A 23203-nucleotide genomic window follows, 5' to 3' on the forward strand; every position below is an offset into this window, starting at 1 on the left:
TCCCCATGATGCACGCGCAGAAGTGCAGAGACAGTCACATTTATAAACAAGGTCTCCTTGGACATATTCACACCCCTTGTGCGTTTGCTTTCCACACACATCCTAGTATGACTGCTGGTGGAAAGTGGATTCCCAGAACTCACTACTGCCCACTGATAGTGAACTTTAAATTCCTAAGAACCTTGAATGGCTACGCTGCAATCCAGAAAGGGAGCCGTGAACTCCTTGGGCCATAGGTTCATTATAGTGTTTTCAGTGAAGAGTTTTCCCAGTTCCCTGGGATGAATCAGCAGAACTTTGCACAATGTGAGCATTCTGGGCCAGATGACCTAGAACTCTGCAGATTTGCATCACAGAGAATTGAGCCCTTTAACTCTAAAGAGAATCAGGATTTTTACCACGTGGTCTTTTTCTCCTTTCTTGTGAAATCCTCCCTCCCTCCCTGGCCTGTACTTGGGGACGAAAATCCTAGCTCAGTTTGTGTATGTCGTAAGATTTTCAGCCACGGGAGGTTGCCTGGGGGCTTGTAAGCCCCAGTTCCTCGTTCTAATTAAGATGACTGCCCTTTGCAGTACCTTCCTCCCCCTCTTTGCTTTTCCCTTCCTTTGTGCATCACTCCATGGCCATTACACGTTTGGAACCTTTGCACTTAAGCAGAGTTTTGGTTCTGTTTCCCGCGGCTGTAGGCAGGAGGAGGGGACGGTTGCTTCACAGGCGGAGCACAAGGGCTCCATGAGTCATCCGGGCCCACGGTCTGACGGGGTTAGTGGAAACATTGTGCATGTGACTCACACCCAGGGCAGGGCAGCGTGACCCCCACAGCTTCTCCTGTGGCTCTTCATGCTATTGAGAGCATTGGAGTTATTGATTTATTATACGGTTGGCCTTTGATCCAGCCAAGATCTCCTATCCTGCCATCCAGCACTGGGCAGGAGCTGATGCTCCAGAGGAACATTAAGTCCTCCCCAATGGAAGTGTGACAAGGTCTATGATCTTGCATAGGAAACCAAGGCTCCTCTGTTGAACTACCTTGTTAGTAGAGTTAGAACCCTGTGTAAAACCGCTGAGTGCATTTTGTTGATTCACTGAGGCAGGTGCAGCTTGTTTGCGCTAGCAAGATCCGAGAGCTGGGCATGGCCGATGCCACAGAGGCAGGGAGGTGTCCTAGGAAAGAAACCTGAGGAATATTCTGGGTTGGCGAGAGAGCTCAGGCTGAGGTTTGTTATATGAGTTACCAGTAAAGGAGGGGAGTCGGTTTGACCTTCAAGTCTGGGAGCAAGTTGGGCATGACACCTGGTTCTGGGGAGACAGAATATCCAGAGTTGGGAGAGTGGCCCATGTTTAGCCATTGAATCCAACTCCTCTCTTGGAGTATACAATGGGAGCATGGTGGCCTTTCAGCAAGGTTTTTGCACTAGTACTGTGTTATGATGAAGCTGTGGGTGTACCATTGCTGGATCCAAATGGAACTGCACAGCTTTGTGTCCTGGGCCCTATTCTGCTAGTGGCTAGTGAGTCTTCTCCTAAGTGGTAGGGGCTTGTGCTTTCAGAGCAGGAAGATTGGAGATCTATTCCTGTTTCACCCTGAAGTGGCAACGGTACGCAGCATAGAGACAACCATTACATCTCAGGTTTCAGAGTAGCAGCCGTGTTAGTCTGTATTCGCAAAAAGAAAAGGAGTACTTGTGGCACCTTAGAGACTAACCAATTTATTTGAGCATAAGCTTTCGTGAGCTACAGCTCACTTCATTGGATCTCAGTAAGGGCCCCCATGGATTTCTTGCAGTTCCATTTGCCCAGCTGAATGATCCCCACCACTACAAACCCCTGTGTCACATGCAAGGGCAGTGGTGAAGCAGTATATGACCAAATATCTACAACACAGGTTCTCAGTTACAAGAACATTATTTTAAGTTGGCTTGACACTTATATACACACACACATTTTATATATATATTATTGATTGGGTTAAAAATTGAATTGGTAGGGGCACAATGCAATCACACTCTCTGCTCATTTGTAGCAAGGATGTACAAAGTCAGTACAACTTATAATGTGCTGACCCAGCAGGCCCGGAAATAGAACCCAGGTTTTCTGAGTCCTACTCCAGTGCTCTGTTCACTAAGCCACACTATCTAACAACCAGACCAGGGAATGGGAGATCAAGGCTTCTGGGTTTTGTTGCCAGCTGTGCCACTAACTCACTGTCCAGCCTTGGGCAGGTTATGTATTCTCTGTGGTGTGTCTTTTCCTCGCCCACCCCCGCATCTGTAAATATGAGAGAATACACTGGCTCAGAGGTGCTTGCCATGCTTTGTGGAGTGGTTGCAGACCCTGGGCTGTGAGTGTCTGTTGTCATTAGTTGATTTCTGAAGTGTTGAAATATTTCCTTTAGTCAGATTTAAGTTGTACCAAAGAATCAGTTTGTCAGCTGAGTGAAATAAGGCCCTGTGCTCAACTCAGTGGCATTTCTCTGTCTGTCTGTAATGTGATAACTCTCTTGAAAACCACATCCGATCAGTTCCAAAATTCCAGGGAACATTCTAGAGAGACAAGGTGGGTGAGGTAATATCTTTTATTGGACCAACTGCTGTTGGTGAGAGAGACAAGCTTTTGAGCTACACAGGGGCTCTTCTTCCGGTGTGGGAAAGGTACCCAGAGTGTCACAGATAAGTACGAGATTGAACAGATAGTTTTAGCATAAGTAGTTAGCACATATTCTAAGGCAGTGGTATGCAAACGGGGGGCGCAAGAGGCTCTCTGTGGGAGGGCACAAAGAAACATTGTTAATATCACTTTTCACAGCAGACTTACTAGCGCCATCTTGCCACCCTTACTTCTGCAGTGCTGCTGGTGGCGGCACGGCCTTCAGAACCGGGTGGCTGGAGAGCGGCGACTGCTGGCCGGGGCAATGTTCTTTGCGGAGCAGGATTTAAAACGTATTCCCACACAGGGCACTACAGCAATGCACAGATTTTGGTGCCATAAAAAGTGCCAAGCAAAGACTCTAGGGATAGTCAGTATTCGACTGCACGGTTTATGTACGTATTCCTAAAGGTTAGTTTGATCTTTTTCAAACAAAATGGTTAAGTTGGTTGTGGATGGTAATAGTAAATGTTGCAGTGTTTCTGATTCCTCATCAGATACTAACGTTACTCCAATAAAAGTTAAAAACAAACAAAGAAAAAACCAACAACCCACTGATATGGAGGGTAATGCAGCTGAACGTGTATGTGAACCTTCAACAAGTCTTAGCGCTAGTGAGTCTGCTGTGAAAAGTTATATTAAAGAACCTTACGTTTTAACTTAAGAAAATATCAAATTAAATATATAAAACTGGGATTCTCATGGACTCTTGTCAAGCATGAGCAATGACAGCTATGTGTTTTGCGTTTTGAGGTATTAGCAAATGACAGCATTAAACTGTCAAAGCACAGATGATACATTACGATTGTAATGCTTCTGCCAGGTGGAGCCGGCAGCAACCAGGGCTGGGTTCAATATCTAGGGATTCCTCTTCAACAATAAAATACAGAACAGGCTCGAGCCCCCACCCAGTAACCTGGGAAAATTACACCTCTCCCCGGGCTCCTCTGAGAGGAAATACTTCCCCACTCGCAAGTACAGAGTCTGAATGTAGAAAAGAAACTTTTAATGGGAGAAGGGAAGTCACCAGACCATAATTAGGGGAAATGCCACAAGCAGGATTCATAAACATAAAATTGTGAGCAGGACACCCACTCCAGTGTGTGTGGGGCAGTGTCTTCTGCCTCATGTTCTTGAGTTTTACAACCAAAAGTTCCTTTACTGTGCCCCTCTCTGCTCCCTCACCAGACCGCACTCACAGTGGTTGTCCTTGGTCAGTGAGGACCCAGAGTTCAGAGGTGCAGCTGTATGCGTTCACCTCCCACTTGGGGAAGAAGGCACTGTGCTTGCTCTGCTATCTGAGCACTTGCTATAGATGGCTGCCCTGCCAGCTATGGTTCCTCTTTGCTGGCTGCCCTGCTAGCCACTTTTTCACTCACTGGTCACCTTCTGCCACCTGCGCCTCTGCTGTGACCTCTGCAGGTCAGACCCTTGAAATTCCACCCAGCTCTTAGTGATTTTCAGCTCTGAGGCTGGGCAGAGATGCTGTCCCACTACAAGTGATTGTTAACTCTTTTAAGCACTTAAAATAACAAAAAGACTCCTAATGGAGCCTATATAGATTGATTGTTGAGCAATGGGGAGGAACAGGTTAAACCAGATGTGGGACCCTTAAGGAGAGTCCACATCTCCTGGTTGGGATATCTCTGTCCAGCCCTTGTACTTTCACATGGCTCTGGCATTCGAGCCCTTGGCTTAATGAGGTCCTTTCAGATGAGGGTGACCCCCTCATTTGGGACAGGTTAAGCGCAGTTCTGCTCCCCTTTATTCATACAATAAAGACAACAACATTGATAACAGCATTTCACTACCCCTGCATTCAATATTAAAGTGATTTGTAACCAAGCACCAGCCACTTGATCACTTTGAGCGACATCCGATGGAAATCTATGCAGAGTAGGTGGGTTCATGTAAATACAGTTTGCTCCTGAAGTCTCTCCCTTTCCCAGCTAGCTGTTAGGGGAGAATTCATTTATACCCTGCTTACATCCTCCCGCCTACAATTACGAAACATTCTGAACGTGCAAATAAGATAATTTTTTTCAAAAGCCATGCTCAATTATTGAGCGGTCAAAGAGACATGATGAAAAAACAAGTGAGTGTGCCATTAAAAGCTCCGAAAGCATCCCTGGAAGTAGCATATTTGATTGCTAAGTGGATGAAGCTGCATACCATTGGTGAGGTATTAGTATTACCAGCTGCGGTAAAGATGTGTCAAATTGTGCATGAAGATAAATATGGTGAAACTTTGGAAACTATTCCTTAGTTATGGGATACAGTGAGCTAGTGGATCAATTAACTTTCTGAAGCTATCAAATTGAAACTTTTGACTAGAGTTAAACAAAGTTTGCCAAACAACTTGGTGAGAGCACTGATATTGGGAATTTGGCTCAGTTCATTGCGTGTGTTAGGTATTGCTATGAGGAGGAAATTCTGAAAGATATGCCATTCTGCAAATGAATTGACGGGCAAACTATGGGAAAAGACATCTTCAGTCTTGTGAATGAATTTTTCAGAGCACATGGCCTGTCAAGGTTAATTGCATTGGCATGTGTACTGATGGTGGAGCTGTGATGGTGGGTCCCACAAAGGGCTTTATAGGGAAAGTACTCGGCATTGCTCCCTACATTAAATTCACACATTGCAAGATACACTGTGAGGCTCTGGCTACTAAAAAAACTAGAACTTGAAGCAAACAAGGTTTTGAATGATGCAGTAGTAATTGTTCACCCACAGGTGATGTGGTGGTTTTGTCTCTTCCCTGTGTGAGTTCATTCGAGAACATAGTGATTGTCTGGTTTCACCCACATAGTTGTTGTTGGGGCATTTAGTGCACTGGATGAGATACACCACATGCATGTGTAGGACCCATGGATCTCTTGAAAGGCATGTTATGGTTGATGTTCGTCATTGTAGCACTAGAGCTAAGTCTGCAGGTTTTGCATCTGTTGTTCTGGCAGATTCTGGTGCTGCTTTGAGTTGTTGTGTGGGGAGCTTGCTTCTGATGAGGAGCTTGCTGAGGTTGGGGGGTTGTTTGAAGGCCAGAAGAGGGGGTTCAGGAAAGATTTCTTTCAGAATGGGGTCCCCATTGACTATGGGTTGTAGTTTGTTTGATGATATCCTGCACGGGTTCCAGTGTGAAGTGGTAAGTTCTAGGCATCAGTGGGAAGAACCCTATTGATTTTGGTGAGAATTGGGAAAACTGGAAAAGCCTGACTTCCAGTAAAATTTTCTGACGAGAATGGTGCGTGAGGGAACTGTCCACACTGGGGGTGAGGGCCCAGCAGGGCATATGGCTCAGCTGTATTGAAGTGTGTACCCCTCTAGTTTTACATTATTGTAGCTAAACCCTACCCAGCTAGGAATTTCAATGGCCGCTATGCTGGCCTACTATGACCTCTGAACTTCATAGACATAAGGGACATGGAACTCAAGCTCCCAGTCCAAAAGCACAGTCTATTACCTAATGAGCCAGAGGAGAATGGTTGTCCTGTCCCTTTCCCCACCCTTTGTTTTGTTTCCTTGTAGACTGTAAGTAGAGCTGGTTGAAAAACGGCATTTCCATCCTGCAGGAAATTCTGATATTTCAGCATTTGTTTTCATCCCAAATTGGGACAGGGTTGAAATGTTGAAACTTTCCAAAAAATTTTGATCTGGAAATGTTGAGTTTTGCTGATTCAATCCAAACAAAATGTTGATGTTCTTGACTCAAAACATTTCAGTCTGCCAACCTGAAACATTTTCTTTTGGGTGAACATTATCTCTGAGTCAATCTGCCCTGCTGCTGTGCCTCATGGGAGTTGTAGTCCTGGATCCCTCTGTGGTTTGTTTGTGCCTGAGTTGACACGGTGCCTAGGACTTTGACGGACCAAAACGGTTTTATTTAGATTTTCTCGATGGAAAATTCCACCAAAATCTCTCTCTCTTCTTTTGGAAGACTTAACTGAAATCCCATTTTCCAATAGGAAAATGTTTTGTTCAAAATTTTTCAAACAGTTCTAAATGTAAGCTCCCCAGGGCAGGGAATGTGTCTTATGTGTTTGGAAAATGGCTAGTGCGTTTGGGTGCTACTCAACACAATTACAGATACCATTGGCAGTGAGCAGTATAGGACCTATGAGACATAGTTAAGCAATTCCAGTTCTATCTGGTAGGGAGCAGTGGTGTATGCACACGACCACCGGTTCCTTACATTATTCAAAGTATCTTCTTGGACCTTGTTTCTAACTTCAGACTCCTGCAGTTTGAGTCTGGCAAATGTTGCTTGAGGAATTATCTTGGTAGGATTGGCTAAAAACCTTTGGTTTGGCCAATTTCAGCTCTGCCCACTGGGCTCAAGTGCTTCTCCAGCCACACAGACATCCTGCATCAGCAACACCTAAACAGTTGCTCCCATTTTCTGTATTTCAGGCCTGGGAAGAGTCTGGCGGGATAGTCTCTTTCCCCAACGTTCAGTTTTTAGCAAGTGAGGTTTCCAAACTTCTGACCAAAGAAATCAAGAAGAAGCTAAACGGCAAACCTGCAGGTAATAGCCAGAGGGCACATGGCCTGGGATGTGCTCAATCCTGTGTGTTTTGTGGTCCAAATTTAACCATCATCTGTAATGTATTATGCTATGGATTTAGGAAGGGCTGGGAAACAACAATAGAAAATACTAAGCCGGATCTTCAGCTGGTTTAAACTGGCATTGACTTCAATGGAGCATCGCAGAGTTACACCAGCTGTGGCCCTGGCTCCAGCTGTGCCAAGTTAACTTGCTTTGAACCATCTGCATTCCCTGGTTTTTGATCTACCTGGGGACCATTGTAATAACTCTTCACATTTTATTTCTTAAATGTTTGTTCTTTCTTAAAAATAAAAACAAAAGATCATGAGCCTTGCATTGCTTTCCCGGTGACCATTGTACATTCCTTGAACTATTTGGCTGGCAGAGCTTATGAACTACGTTGGCATTGCCAGGGGAGTTTGTAAACTCCACCAACCAACTAATTGGCATTACCTAACTGCTCACTTGGTGCCCCATCCAAAGCCTATTAAAGTCCTTCCACTGACATCAGTGGGCTTTGGGTTAGGCCCTTAGTTAATGTAGCTTTGCTAGTTTCACCCAGTGCACTAAGAGTTGCTCAGTACAATGCTGTCAGCTTCCTTAATGGAACTGAAGTCTACTGTTATGATAGAGGACGCTCGGCTGGCCGTGGCGCGGTTGCTGCAGCTGAAAGGGGAAGAGGAAGATGGCTGCGTGCTTCTGAGATCGGTGTACCTCCTCTCACAGATTGACTCGGTAAGAGAAAGCAAAAGCACCTTCTCCCTGTAAAGGCCTGGGAGCTAGAGGAGTGAGGCAGCCGCTCCAATAACAAAACCCCCAGTTTTCAGTAAGTGAGTATTGTCTCCAAGGCTTTATCCTTGAGCATTAATGTCAGAGTTTATATCAAAACGTTATTCCAAGCATAAAATCAAAGATAAGATGCCCAGTGTGGGTTACAAACTGGCCTTCAGCGAAGACAGGGGAGTTCTGCCCCACTTTGCCTGCCAGGCAGCTGTTTTTGCTCAGTTCCCCTGAATCGGCTTCATTCCTGCTTTATTATTCCAAGCTATACACCTAGGGGAGACCTGAGCAGGGCACTAGTGATCTGCTGCTGACATGCTTGGAATCTGCACCCTTTCACCCTGAAGAATCCTAAAGCACTTTGCAAGCTGTCTACATACAGCAGCACTGGAATGCAGCCACCTCTGGAGTGGAGGATGGCAGCAGCAGCAGCACTGCACAACAACAGGGGAGGGAGAAAATCTGGCCCAGGGTTCCATTGCATCCGATGAAGTGAGCTGTAGCTCACGCAAGCTTATGCTCAAATAAATGTGTTAGTCACTGAGGTGCCACAAGTCCTCCTTTTCCTTTTTGCGGATACAGACTAACACGGCTGCCACTCTGAAACATTGCAAACCCTGTTTCCTATGAAAAGAGCCAGGTGACAGTTGATGTCCATGCAGCACAGACAGGTTTCTTTTCATCCAAATATATGACACTAAATCGTACACACAGCCATTAAAGAACATTATCTACGTAACTGAGAGAGGCCCTTTTGGCTGATTTATTGGTAGAGGCACAGTGTGATAGCTGTGGTGCGATTTGTGCTCTTCATAGAGTTTAAAAGTTTGATATTTCATCTAGCACAAGATGTCTCTAAGCTTTGTACACTACCCACCCCCTCCTCTATTTAGCTTGTTTCTGATCACTTCCCTGTAAGCCGAAGCAGCCTCACTGTTACGTCCTCATTCCTGCGGTTGATTAGTTAGTACAAGGCCTTGTTGGAGAAGGGAGGAAATTAATTCATTAGTGCCAGAAAAGTCAAGTCTCTTGGAAAGGTTGCCTCTTACTTTTTTAATCATGCTCTTCCTAAAATGTAGGTGCAATGACTCAGCAGACTGCAAACATGCAGTTATCACAGCCCTCTGCTAAACTGCATACATGCTGCTCCCAGCTTAGCATCACAGATCTCAGTTGCTATAGTCTGTTCCCAGTGGCTAAAGATGAGGCAGACATTGATATGAGCTGCCTGTCAGACTGATGGTTGGATCCCTGGCATGACTCCACTACAGACTTCCTAGTGCAGGACATTTCAGGTGTCTGTATAGTAGGGGTTCTCAAACGGGGGGTCGGGACCCCTCAGGAGGTCGTGAGGTTATTACATGGGGGGTCACAAGCTGTCAGCCTCCACCCCAAACCCCGCTTTGCCTTCAGCATTTATCATGGTGTTAAATATATTTTTAAAATGTTTTTAATTTATGAGGGGGGTCGCACTCAGATGCTTGCTATGTGAAAAGGGTCACCAGTACAAAAGTTTGAGAACCACTGGTATCTCGGCTCGGAGCAGCCATAAACACAGAACGTGGGCTGTAGGAGGTCCTGTAAGGATGCCTGCTGCCCCCTACCAGGTACTGCCCAGCTACATGACCTTATCACTATGCTGCACACTGTCTAGGACTTTCGAGTGACAGTAGGGATAGGATGCAGGAGTCCCAAGGCCGCAGGGTAAATGGATAGATACTCAGGGAGAAGTAGAATAGTCATTGTATGTGACGTTGTTTTCTGGATTCAGGGAACGCTGTGGAACATCATCAAATCCGGCCTCCCGGTCGCTCTGATGCAGTGCCTGTACCTTTTCTTCACCTTTCCTTTGGGGAAAGCCAGTGATGGAGAGACAAGGGAGGAGGACGAGCAAGTTCAGGAGATGTTTGTTCAGGTAAGGGATCCCCTCTAGTGCTCCTTGGTTTTGAGTGCTCAGGGACCCTGGAAGAGGAATGGATGCTGGTGCTCACTCAGACTTTGGGATGGAGTTCGAATCAGTTTATCATGCTAAGCCGGATGTGCTTGGATTGTGCTGTTCTTTCCAATACTAGCTTGAAACTTTTCTGTCCAAAAGTTTCAGTTTTCCTATGTTTTGAACCAGCTGGAAACGAACATTTTTCTTTTGAATCAACATTTTGACTTAAAATGTCAGTTTGTTTTGTTTTTTAAAAGGCATGTGACATTTTTAAGTTGAAACAAAAATGTGTTCCTACGTATCAGCTCAAAACGAGTCTTCATGCTGACATTTCCCATAGGAAAATCCAAAGTTTTTCATCAGAATTGACCCATTCCTGGGAAAAACGTTGCTTTGGCTGAAGCCACATTTCTCCTTGGGAAATGTGCTGCATGAAAAGTTCTGAGCAGCTCTGTGTCAGAGCCTGCTTGTTAAGTTGCATGAGTTTCCTAAAAAAAAAAAAATGTTTGCAGAGTTGTTGTAGCTGTGGTGATCCTAGGAAATGAGAGAGACAAGGTGGGTGAAGTAATATCTTTAATTGGACCAACTTCTGTTGGCGGAAGAGACAGAGACAAGCTTTTGAGCTACTAGAGATTGTCCTTGTCTCATCCACCAAAAGAAATTGGTCCAATAACAGACATTACCTCACCCATCTTGTCTCTCATTTCCTGAAAAAGGGCACTGTTTTAGTCTCGTTTAGGTTTGCCTTTGTCTGCAGTGATGTAAGTGTACTGTTGGCTGTCCCAGAACTCAGAAGGCTGCATGGCTGTACCATGAAACCCATGGGAGGCATATTCTAGACATTTGAGGGGGGGATGAAATCTAACAGCTATTGAGTAGCATGTGAGTAGCTTTGATCTGGTGGGAGTCCAGGACTGGAAATCACACCTCCAGGAATCATTAATTGCCTGAGCTCACTAAGGTGGTGAAAGAGAGTATAGGGAAGAAGCAAGGATTCCTGAACAGCCTATTCAGTCCTTTTGAAAAAGACCATGGGACTTAATAGAGAATGGTAACTTTCCATAGAATTTTTAAGCCACCCTATAGAATTCTAGAACAAGGGGCTATTGTTCTCTGGCATTCTGTATGTTGTCTTAACAGCTCTAGAGAAAGGATCTCACTGTCTGTCAGATTCTATAGAGTTTGAGTAATATCCATGGAGCCCTATTGATTTAATCACTGTCAAGTTCAATAGGGATTTTCCATAAGTACAGTTTGGACCCCTCCTTCATGAGAGATTAAAGGGTGTGAGCAGTAAAATTTCTCAATGGGCCAGAAGAGAAATCCAAAGGCTCCCTCTGGAGTGGTACTTCATTGTATCTGTAGTATGTTGCTGGCACAGGCTAGCCCAGAGTTTTGTGTTACACTGAATTACCGAGCTGATTTTCCCCTTACGTGTATTGGCTGAGATTTCCAATGCCAACATAAACACACAGCCCCCATTGAAGGTAAATGTTTGCTTTGAAAATCTCAGATACTGTTTAGAAATCTAAGTGACAGTAAAGCACGTGACGATGCTGACAATTGCGAGGGGGTCTGAGTGGTATCTTCTGACCAGCCCACAAAATAGGGCCTAGTTCTGCAAAATGCCAAATGGCCTTAATTCCCATGGAAGCTAATGGGAGGAGACCAGGTCTGTACCTTGGACCTCCTGTAATGTAATACATGATATTTATTATGTGTCTGCCTTTGGCGTGCTATGTGCTTGGCTTACAACGAGCAGTGAGCTGCATATAAGCTACAAGCAAGGGCAGGGAGAAGGTAGAAAGATGCCATCTATCCTGTATTAAGTATGGGGCCAGAGATCCTTACTAAATGTGATTAAGGCAGGGATCACTATTCTTAGGTATTTGAAGGTGCAACGAGGGATTGTGTAGGTGCAGGAAAGATTTACATATTAAAACTAAGGAGACGTTCTACTGGGCAGAAGACATTTCTTAAAGGATCACTTCTGCTTCCAGCCATGAGGTCCTATGAGAGTTCCACCAGAACAATGACATTGTCAACCAATTAGCAGAGACCAGTGATAGTGGGAGACTGACCTTCCACTGGAGCTGGGACCAAGCTGTGGAACTCCCTGCTGCAAGAGATAAGAATGACCCTGGAAGTGGCCAGTTACAGAAGAGAATGAAAATCTCATTCCATCAATTTATCTTTCCCTCCAATTTTTACACCTGCATGGCCCCCTACACACCTGAACTATAAACTAATCATGTTACGTCTGCAGGCTGGGAATGAAGACAGATCTTCTTGTTCTGATGGTTAGATACTTGGGAGAGGCTCTGATATTATGGTAATAGGGGCCATAGCAGTAACTAGTTACACAGCATAAAGTATTCAGCTGTTTTTGTTTTCAGTAGAACTGCATCCACTAATATAGGGTCAGATTTGACCCAATATATTCAAGCCTATGGAGCCCTTATATGCTTCCCAAAATTCTGCATTTAATTTGCATTGCAACCAATTTTCTTTTCCAGACAATGCTCAACTTGTACAGGGAGGAACAAGGTTTAGAGGAACTTCTGTCAGCTGCCGAGCTTCAGTCTCTAATTATAGCAATGGCCTCCCTCTGGGACCAGTGCAACCTTTCATGGAAAGCACCCACAGGCCGTGTGCTTCGAACAATTTCAAAGGCCCAGACCAAAACTGCCGTCATGTACTTACAAGGTTTGGTTTTTCCTGAGCACCTGTGGAATGAATTCCTCTAAGAAAAATCACACTTGGCTAGGTTTCATTTCTACGTACCTCCATGAACTTCTGGACTAGAGCTCAATTTAGTGCTGGTGGGAACCAATGTCCTTTATTTATGCATAGAACAGAAAGTTACAGGCAGCAGCATGTCATGTCCTGTCCCACTTCCACCAAAGGTACCCAAGCCAAGAGATACATTAAAGAGTTACACGTCACATGACCCAGAGCCAATTGGCATCTCTGGGGTTCCCCAGCATTCTAAGTATTGCTCTCCTGATATTTGCATGGCACCTTGCTGACATTTTGTCAGCTGCAGCGCTTAGTGCATTGGAGAATCCTGACTGGTTGCCAGTGATAGTTTGGCTTCTTCCTAGAGGGAATTTTCCATTAGATTAGGAGTGTTTTCATCTTTTAAAAAAATGCAAAGATTACTTAGCTCCACCCTGCAATAGAAAAAACAATCCAGATAATTTATAATCAACATCCTGCCATCAGAACCTCCTCATAGGGTGTAAATGTGTTTTATTTTTTATGCAAAAGTGCCCAAACATGGTTTCTTCATTCACACTACTTGTAAGATCAGGTCCTTGTGTAGTAAGAGGTAGTCCTGACAGCAGGTGAGTTGTCTAAGAATTGCCAGCATGATCACACTTGGAAGGTGGGCTACTAGACTAAATGGAAAAGACCAGTCACCAATGGTAGCTTCAGAACAAAACGTATCCTCCTCCTCATTGTGCAAAACTATTAATCTCTATCTGAGTATATGTGATGATCTTAATACAAGATAATTTAGTTGTCCATCATCCACTTACTTACCATGTATTAAAAGGGCTGGACTCACAGTATGCAGATTTAATTGGGGGCAGATTTATATTCATGAAGCTGCTTGTGTTTCTGTGGGTCAAACACAGAAATGTAATGGGAGTTGAGGAATGAAAGTTTTTGGGTTTTTTAAATTTTTTTAGTCTAGTTACTAAAGCTAGCAGTGTATTCCTGTATTCTGCGCCCCCCCCCACTTCCCCCAAATCTCTTCTCCAGCCAGAAGAGGAATTAACTGCCCTGTTTGATTGGGAAATGTAATTTCAAGCATGTTGTTGCATTTTGTCTGTGATTTTGCAGTTGTTTGTAACATCAGGCTGTCAGTACTAAACATGTGCCCTCATTTATTCACAGCTGCGGACTGCATTAAGATAGCCATTCAGAATCTATTCAAGTTGGCTGACACCTTGCCGGCTTCTGACATGTGTGAGGCAGTTAGCATCATCCTATGTTTTGTGAAGGATTCCTATCCTATCTCCTCAGCTTTGCTTTTGGAGTTTGAAAATAATGATGGATACCAGCTCCTGGTAAAAATTTTACTTAGGTGAGTATGGAGTTTTCACTGGGTTTCTAGGGGATGATAAAGCATGGGTGTAATTAGATATAATTTTCAGAGGTGATGATGGCTTGTTTTAAAATTTCAATTGCATTTTAGAAAGATGCAGGTAACATAGTGGGCAGATGAAGCACTAAGCTGCTGATAACAAAGGGTCACATTTAGCAAACCACTAACAACACCGCAATGCTGTTTAAAGAGCAGAACCACAGCGTAACTTCTCCAGGAAGAGTACCCGGAAGTCACCTACTACAGGACAGGTCCAACAAAGAAAATAACAGAACGCCACTAGCCATCACCTTCAGCCCCCAACTAAAACCTCTCCAACGCATTATCAAGGATTTACAACCTATCCTGAAGGACGACCCATCACTCTCACAGATCTTGGGAGACAGGCCAGTCCTTGCCTACAGACAGCCCCCCAACCTGAAGCAAATACTCACCAGCAACCACACACCACACAACAGAACCACTAACCCAGGAACCTATCCTTGCAACAAAGCCCGTTGCCAACTGTGTCCACATATCTATTCAGGGGACACCATCATAGGGCCTAATCACATCAGCCACACTATCAGAGGCTCGTTTACCTGCACATCTACCAATGTGATATATGCCATCGTGTGCCAGCAATGCCCCTCTGCCATGTGCATTGGTCAAACTGGACAGTGTCTATGTAAAAAAATAAATGGACACAAATCAGACGTCAAGAATTATAACATTCAAAAATCAGTTGGAGAACACTTCAATCTCTCTGGTCACTCGATTACAGACCTAAAAGTGGCAATTCTTCAACAAAAAAAAAAAATTCAAAAGCAGACTCCAAGGAGAGACTGCTGAATTGGAATTAATTTGCAAACTGGATACAATTAACTTAGGCTTGAAAAGAGACTGGGAGTGGATGGGTCATTACACAAAGTAAAACTATTTCCCCATGTTTATCCCCCCGCCACCCCTCACTGTTCCTCAGACGTTCTTATGAACTGCTGGAAATGACCCACCTTGATTATCACGACAAAAGGTTTTCTTCACCCCACCTCGCCCCCCTGCTCTCCTGCTGGTAATAGCTCACCTTAAGTGATCACTCTCGTTACAGTGTGTATGGTAACACCCATTGTTTCATGTTCTCTGTGTATATAAAATCTCCCCACTGTATTTTCCACTGAATGCATCCAATGAAGAGAGCTGTAGCTCATGAAAGCTTATGCTCAAATATATTTGTTAGTCTCTAAGGTGCCACAAGTACTCCTTTTCTTTTTGCGAATACAGACTAAAATGGCTGCTACTCTGAAAACTTCTCCCATTGAAACCACAAGGGGAAGTGCCAATTGAAGAAGTTAATCTAGAGGTAGGTTAGGGAATTACCTAAATTGAGACACAGGCCAGGTTTTGTTAATCAAACACTAGGATACGGATAATATCAGGAGAGACCTCAACCAGACCCACTTTGCTCAGAAAGGCTCCCCTGGTCGTGAAGTCTTTATCCAGAGGAAGCATTTCACCTGATGGAGCAGATCTCTAAGTAAAAAGGTAAATCCAATGGGCATGTCTAGGATTAATATGCTCACACCTGGACACAACCCACGGGTTACCCTGGGTAGAGTGGGCAAAATTTTTTGACCAAAACTTTTTTTGGTGAAAAATGCAGATTTGGCAACACTAAAACAGTTCACAAAATGTTGATTTTGCCAAATTGTTTCAGTGAGGATAAAACATTTTTAAAAAAATTCTGAAAAAAATAAAAATGTCATCAACATTTATGATACATTTTGATTTTTCAGTTCAAGATGAATTTTTCTTTTAAATTTTTCTCTTTTTGTAGAATTTAAATTTTTTTTTTAAAGGCTCAAAATTGATACCAAGTGTTTTTGTTTCAGGTTGAAAGAAATGTTTCTGCTCAGAGTAGAAACAGTAACTGCTTTCAACCTGAAACAATTTTTTTTTTAAATGGGCTCCGTGGATATTACTCAAAAAAATAAATTGCTTCAGAATTTCCACAAAATCAGAAAAATCCATCATTTGCCCACCTCTGATCTTGGGTCAAAACACAAAGCAGTTTTGTCTGCTGTTTCCACCATTATTGCCTTCTTCATTAAGGCCCTGAGTTTACTACATCAATAGCCAGTGGAATAACCATGAACCAGTTTCCCCAAAAACACTGAGCAGTCTTGTTCCCACAGTTACGTCCTCAAGTTAAGAGGGTCCCTCCAGACTGTACCATCCAACGTAGTTTCCACCACAGCTGCCAGCCTTTGTATTGCGATTTTCCTTGATAACCTGTTTGATTTTGATAGTTCTTTTGGACAGGCAGGGGGAAAACACTCTTCCCATCTCAGTTCACAAATTTAGAGCAAACATTTTCAAAGTTATAAAGCAAAACGTACATATTTCCTTACAGAATGGCATACAAACATTACAAAGAAGATAAATACGTTCAGCCACTTACAGCCTAAACACTAAATACATTCTTATAAAACCAATACCTATTTTGCACAACACTAATACATAAGTAACCTGGTCTGGTCTCCAGCTATGAGTTTGTCTGTTCTGAGCTAATGTGTTCAGCTTTGGCAAGAACTGCCACCTGGCCTGCCAGTGTCACAACCAGCTCCCCATCACCCCCATTGGAAACCGTAGAGGGGGAAAAGATGGTCTTTTATTCCCTGAGGCTTTTTAAATTCCTAATGATAGCTTGTTCTGGCATACACCTGCACACAAATAGGTTTGAGGAGAAAGATTGCATTAGTCTCAATCGTAAGAGCACTGGACGTAACAACACGATACATGGCTGACTGCTTTTCACCACTTGCTCTTTCTCCCTTTGATCTAAGCTACTGCAAATCTGGGAGATGTTTGGAACCAGCCTATGGCTTAACAGAGACTTCAATGCATTATCCATGTGTCTAATACCATATGGATAGCACACATCTGAGATTAAACAATGTCTTCCCCTTCTAGTGGGCCCATGGGTCTGTAAATCTCAGGCAGTTTTGTAGAAACTAAAGAATTATATATGTTATATATTTGCTAATTGTGTTTCTTTTTTTATTTTATTTTTAAGTACAGGGCTAGCATTCTGGGTTGGATCTCTAGAGCTGCCTGAAATATTCTAAATTTTGATTTTTTTAAATTATAAATTTGTTAATTTTGACCCAAAAAATCGGGATATATATTTTATGAAAAATTTCCCTTTTTCCAGCTGGTGCTGTGGATCGCACTTCTACTGGTACATGTAATGGGACTTAATTTCAACATTGGCTAGTTTCTTTCCTCTTTTGTAGTCATTTATTGACCTCAGCCCTTTAATTATCTGGTTCAGTTTTTTAGTTCTTCCCCAATCCAACTTTGGAGTTAGTCAGACTGTAAGATTGTCTGGAGAGCAATTCAGTTCAATCAGTCGTCCAATCAGTGTAACAGAAAGCATAACAGATTACTGTGGTGGAGGGATCTGGGGGAGGGAGAAAAGTGAGAAATTGTTACTTCAGTATCTGAAGTCCCTGTAGAATGTGTTAGTGAAAGGACCGGTTATTTTAAATATTACTGAGCCACAAGCATATGACTACCCCGTTCTTTGTTTTTAGATGGGAGGGATCTCCGCACAGTGAAGGAGACCACCATGTCGAAGAGGTGCTGGATATACTGACTTGCCTCACAGTCTGTGGGAAAACTGAACTGAAAGTTTCTGGCAACGTTACACATCCTCAGCTACCGCACTTTGATTTTGAACAGACACAATCCTCTGGTACTGTATATACACGTACAAATATTACTGTGGGCTTAGCATGGGAAAAGCAATCATTATGCACAGCATGTGCATGATAGAGAAGAAAATGTACATGATCGCATGTGTGCACCTGCAGTGCTAAGGTGGAGAATTTAAACATGCAAATCAGGAAATTCCAAAGTTAACTAAGGTTACATCGACATTGTGACCTGGGGTATGAATGGCAGCTCATGTCTGGTTTAACGGCAGCTAGTTTGCTAAAAATAGAACTGAGAACTGTGGGATTCAGTGTGGGTTGCACAGGCCCGCCTGTCGCTGCTGGGGTATGTACATGCTTGTGCAGCCAATGCTGAGACCCGGGCACTGCATCCTCACTTTTATTTTTAGCAAGCTAACTAGAGTACAGCTAGTGTGGGTACATCTACACAAGCTGCCGTTCACACTGCTAGCTGCAATGGAGAGGTGTCATAACCCACCTGGCATGGATAACATGGTCAGTACAGCTGGCTGGAAAATGGACAAAATATCATATAAATGTTCAAACTCATTTATAGTATTTCTTTTCAAAAAAACATGAACTGTGCTTATATTAAAAAAAAATTCTCATTTTACAATGAGAAATGTAAAAAAAACCCAGATTATTCTATCACCATCGTCACATAGTGGGACTGTTTAAAAAAAATCACTTTTGAAAACTTTCTTATTTCTAAGGCAGTGGGGACTTATGCAGATGTGTAAGTGTTTGCAAGATGGGGGGGGGGCCTAAAGGATACATGGAAAATTTGATGAAAACTTAGCAAACCAACAATTTTTCATAAAAAAATGCTGACATTGTAAGAACATTCAAAACATTTCTATTGTCTCTAAATGCAGTTTTTTACCTGTTCTGATTAGTAATTTGGTACTGTCTGTGGACCACCCACAATTGTACCACCCACAAAGTCCCTGATCTGAACAGCTTACAGTCTAAATAGACAAGATAGGCCCAGCGTGGAGGAAGGGGTAGAACCTACAGAGGGATCAGTGGGATGGTTTCCCAGCACCATGCTAGCATCACTATTTTTGTTTTTGTTTAAATTTTGTGGAGTGGGATTTGGTTGGAAGGCGACTAGCTAAGCCGAGAGACCAGGAGAGGGTGGGAGTGGGACAGGGCAAGGGAAAGAGGCTATGGAGGGCAGGTGGAGTGAGGCTGAGGTGCAGAGACTGGGCATTAGAAGGCAAGAGGGGCCAGGAGCAAACAGCAAGTCAGCACGGGACAGAGAATATCTGGAGTCAGACCTGTAGAAAACACGCTCATGGCATCTGCCGTGCCTGCCAGTCCTTCCTGTGGTACCCACTGCGTGCTCTTGTGTCTGCCCCTGCCAGCTTCAGCTTCTCTGGCCCCTGGGGCTGGCTCCTCCCTGGAAACTTTTCTTCTCCAAGCCCACATGGCTCAGGGGAGTTGGGGCACTGCATAAAGTTATGATGAGGGTCACCCCTGCACAGTTCTGGGTCCTGAGGAGGATCAGGAGAGGGGTGTTCCCACTATTCGCCTGTTCCCCTATGCGCCGATACCTGCTGAGATTGGATCTGTGTCTGACTTGTGCTCTTAGATATGCCTTAATGGTGCAGATAGGGCATCTGTATTGGGCCTGAGATAAGCGTGGTTAAAATGATCTGGATTGATTTCTGTTTCTCAGGAATGACAGTGAAAAACCTCCAAGCTTTTCAGGTGTTGCAGTCCATCTTCCAGAAAACCAGTGACCTGCACCTCTGTAGGAGAATCTTACTGGCTATAAAAACCATGTGGGCCTGGGACACAATGAACTTCTTCCTCTTGGAATGGACGCTACAGCCCATCTCCCAGTTCACTGACATTATCCCCCTCAAACCGCACCTGGTTCAGATACAGTTCTTCCAGCTGGTGGAATCAGTGGTGCTAGAACTGTCCTACATCCCCCATGAAATCCTGAAGAAGGTTGAGTGTTTGATAAAGGAGAACTTGGTGCCGTTCTGCACCATAGCTGCTCTGCGGTGTCTTCACAGCATCACCAAGAGGGACTTGCTCTTCACTGACATATTTAGAGACTCGGGGCTCTTGGGCCAGCTGCTGACTCAGCTGAGGAAGCAAGCCAAGATCTTGAGGAAGACAGGTACAGCTTGTTTCATTGGCAATGAATGGTTGGGCAGGCAGAGTTGTAGGAAAGAGATCTACACTGAGCATGTAGAGAGGCCAGTGTTACATGCCAAGGTGCTAGAGTTTGTATGGAAGCTGCCTGGCCCTGGCTTAAATTCCTGAGCTGCTGATGCCACACCAAACTAGTTTTCTCCTGAAATCCGACTCTCTCCAGTTCCACGCATCATATGACCCAGCTTATGGGCTATGCATCAACCACAGGACTTAACCTCTCAGCAGTTTCGTCTCCAGTGGCAGCCATTAAAAAGGGGGCCCAAGTTACCAAAATTAGCGTTTCAGTTTGTGTTCCTTGGGAGCCCAATGGGTTCCTGGGGAGCCCAACTTGAGAGCCTGGGCTTGACTTTCACAGGTGCTGACTATTCTTGTTTCCAGTTAAAGTCACTGGGTGCTGTAGCATTCAGCCCCTCTGAAAATCAGGCTTAGGTTGTCTCATCGAGGGCGCTGCAAGGTCCCCGGAGCACCCACAGCCACTCCCAGAGTCTCTTCCCAGGCCCAGTTTTATCTTCCAAACAGAGAGGAAAACAAGGAGAGCATGTCCTTGGCTCCCTGGGGGTTTTCCCCTACCCTTCGCTCAGTCCTTCCTGCTTCGGGCTCACTGCAGTACGCTATTGACTGAGCACTGCCTCCCAGGGCTCTCCCCCAGAGGCCCTGTTCCTCACTGCCCCTCCTTCCAAGGGACTGTGGCAGCCTCTCCAAGGAAACTTACTGCTGTTCCTGCTCCCCCTTCCTTATCGACAGCCTGGCTTTTTATAGCCTCAGGTGCTTTTATAGTCCCTCTTAATTGGCCAAACTGGGCGCATCTGTTCTAGACAGGGGAGCCAGACCGTCTTCATTTAAAGGGCCAGTCACCCCGTGCCTGGCACTGCAAAAGTAAGGTATCCTTAATGAGAGGCCACAGCTCTAATTGTTACTGTCGCAGGCAGAAAACAAGGAATGCACACAAAGCACATACAAATCAGAGCAGGGCACCAGATGTAACACTGGGGTTGAGATCTGGACTTCCAACGCCCCAAAGATGGGGTCATTTGGATGTGGGATTTGAGCTGGTCTTCTCTAATTATCAGGGCTAAAGATTCTGTCAAGTGATGGATTCAGATTTTGAACCCGCTTGGGACGGGGAGTTTGCAGGCCCACTTTCAATACTATGTCATAATACATGAAACAGATTACTTAGATATAGATTTCCAAGGAAAGAGATCATGGCTCCTGAAAACTCACATCCTGGTTAGGAGTTATGGTTATGAGTGAGCTTGTGAGTCTCTCTCCTATCTTTGCCTGAATGCCATTCAGTTATGTCAATTTTCTTGGCTGATTTCTAGTCTATAAACAAAGATAATAAAGGGCAAATGAGAACATGGCAGCGTGGTCATTGCATTAGTATGTTGGTTTTTAGACATGTAAGATGGTCCCTTCTGACCTAAATATCTATGAATCTATGTCCTTTGCCATAGTGTATGAACTCCTAAAAAAAACCAACACATCTGACAATGTAGGGATTTGATCCTGGAAACACTTAGTTGTACTCGTGGGAAACAGGCTCTAGGTACAAAAGAAACACTGACAGGAAGGTTGGAAGCTGGTTTCACTACAGGGGCAGAGGTGGTTTGGGTGCTTTCATGGTGCGTTTTCAGACTTTAAAGTGTTTGGCCTCCTTTTAAGTATCACCTTAATTTTGAATTTCCTGGGTTGGTAACAATCTGGTTTTTGGTCACTACTATATTCTTTAATGTATTTTCATCCTTATGTCACTGACATGTGCTCAGTCAATGAGCCTTAATGAAGAGTCTTGTCTGGGAATGGAAGGAGGTTCTGATTATTCTGCCAGCTGAAAAGACAATATGGACATATCTATCATAGGTCCCTTTACCATACTGTCTGAGCACCTCACAGTCTTTACTGTATTTTCCTCACAGCACCCCTGTGTGGTAGAGCAGAGCTATTATTTACATTATACAGATGGGGAACTGAGGTGCAGAGAGACTAAGTGACTTGGCCAAGGTCACACAGGAAGTCTGTAGCAAAGCAAAGGTATTGAACCCAGGTCTCCAGAGTTCCAGATTAGCCCCTAACTATTGGACCATCCTTCCTCTCTTTCAGTATTTTATCAGGTGCTGTAGGTTTCATGTAGACTGTGCCAGCATTCAAGGGAGTTGTATTTGCTGAGCACTTGTGCTGCGAGGAATTCTAGTTACCAGTAACCAGGTGTCTTGTGGGATATTTTGGGGGAACTCTCTTTGTTTTGAATATGCAGCCGGGACCCAAGCACCCTGTCTGGAGCAAGGCACTGAGCAAGAGCTAACCTGTGTGATGCTGAAGATGGTTGCTGCCCTTGTCCTGGGATCTGTGAGGAATGCTGGTAAGAGAAGGTGATGATTCAACTGTCACAGCATCGCCTTTGTGATACTTGGTATTAGATGGCCTGGGTACAGCAGAGTAAGCATCCGACTCCCTTCTTCTGTTTGTATGTTTTATTCAGAAATCATGTTGGACAGCCAGGAATGTAGCAATGGCCATATTGCATCAGGCCATTGATCCATCTACTCTGGCTCCCGTCCTCCAGCTGTGGCCAATACCTAATGCGTAAGAACATAAGAACGGCCATACTGGATCAGACCAATGGTCCATCTAGCCCAGTATCCTGCCTTCTGACAGTGGCCAATGTAAAATGCTTCAGAGGGAATTAAGAGAACACTGCAGTTATTGAGTGATCCATCTTCTGTTGTCCAGTCCCAGCATCTGGCAATCAGAGACTTAGGGACACTCAGAGCATGGGGTAGCATCCCTGACCATCTTGGCTAATAGCCATTGATGGACCTATCCTCCATGAACTTATCAAATTCTTTTTTCAACCTTATTATACTTTTGGCCTTCACAACATCCCCTGACAACAAGTCCCAGAGGTTGACTGTGCGTTGTGTGAAGAAGGACTTCCTTTTGTTTGTTTTAAACCTGCTGCCTATTAATTTCATTGGGTGACTCCTGGTCCTTGTGTTACATGAAGGAATAAATAACACTTCCTTATTCAATTTCTCTACACCAGTCATGATTTTATAGACCTCTATCATACCTCCCTCTTAGTTGTCTCTTTTTCAAGCTGAAAAGTCCCAGTCTTATTTCTCTTTCCTCATATGGAAGCTGTTCCAAACTGCTAATCATTTTTGTTTCCCTTTCCCTATACTTTTTCCAATTCCAATGTATCTTTTTTGAGATAGAGAGACTAGAACTGTGCTCGGTGTTCAAGGTGTGGGTACACCATGGATTTATATAGTGGCATTATGATATTTACTGTC

The 23203-nt window shown here is 44.1% G+C and overlaps 1 protein-coding gene across 10 annotated transcripts in view; it reads left to right on the top strand.

Annotated features, from left to right (window-relative positions):
• The window catches only part of WDFY4 (WDFY family member 4), a 239735-nt gene that overhangs the window by 21253 nt on the left and 195279 nt on the right, over window positions 1-23203 (top strand). For 9 of the 10 annotated variants that reach the window (XM_073353061.2, XM_073353064.2, XM_073353060.2 and 6 more), the window contains 8 exons: window positions 7057-7171; window positions 7824-7927; window positions 9744-9887; window positions 12425-12614; window positions 13812-14001; window positions 17595-17755; window positions 19417-19869; window positions 22165-22269. In XM_073353061.2, the coding sequence (XP_073209162.2) occupies window positions 7057-7171; window positions 7824-7927; window positions 9744-9887; window positions 12425-12614; window positions 13812-14001; window positions 17595-17755; window positions 19417-19869; window positions 22165-22269 (1462 nt within the window). The remainder of the gene's footprint in view (window positions 1-7056; window positions 7172-7823; window positions 7928-9743; window positions 9888-12424; window positions 12615-13811; window positions 14002-17594; window positions 17756-19416; window positions 19870-22164; window positions 22270-23203) is intronic. The other variant, XM_073353066.2, reaches the window with a different exon arrangement.

Source organism: Lepidochelys kempii, chromosome 7 (assembly GCF_965140285.1).
Source record: "Lepidochelys kempii isolate rLepKem1 chromosome 7, rLepKem1.hap1, whole genome shotgun sequence".
In the NCBI taxonomy this organism is placed as follows: domain Eukaryota; kingdom Metazoa; phylum Chordata; order Testudines; family Cheloniidae; genus Lepidochelys; species Lepidochelys kempii.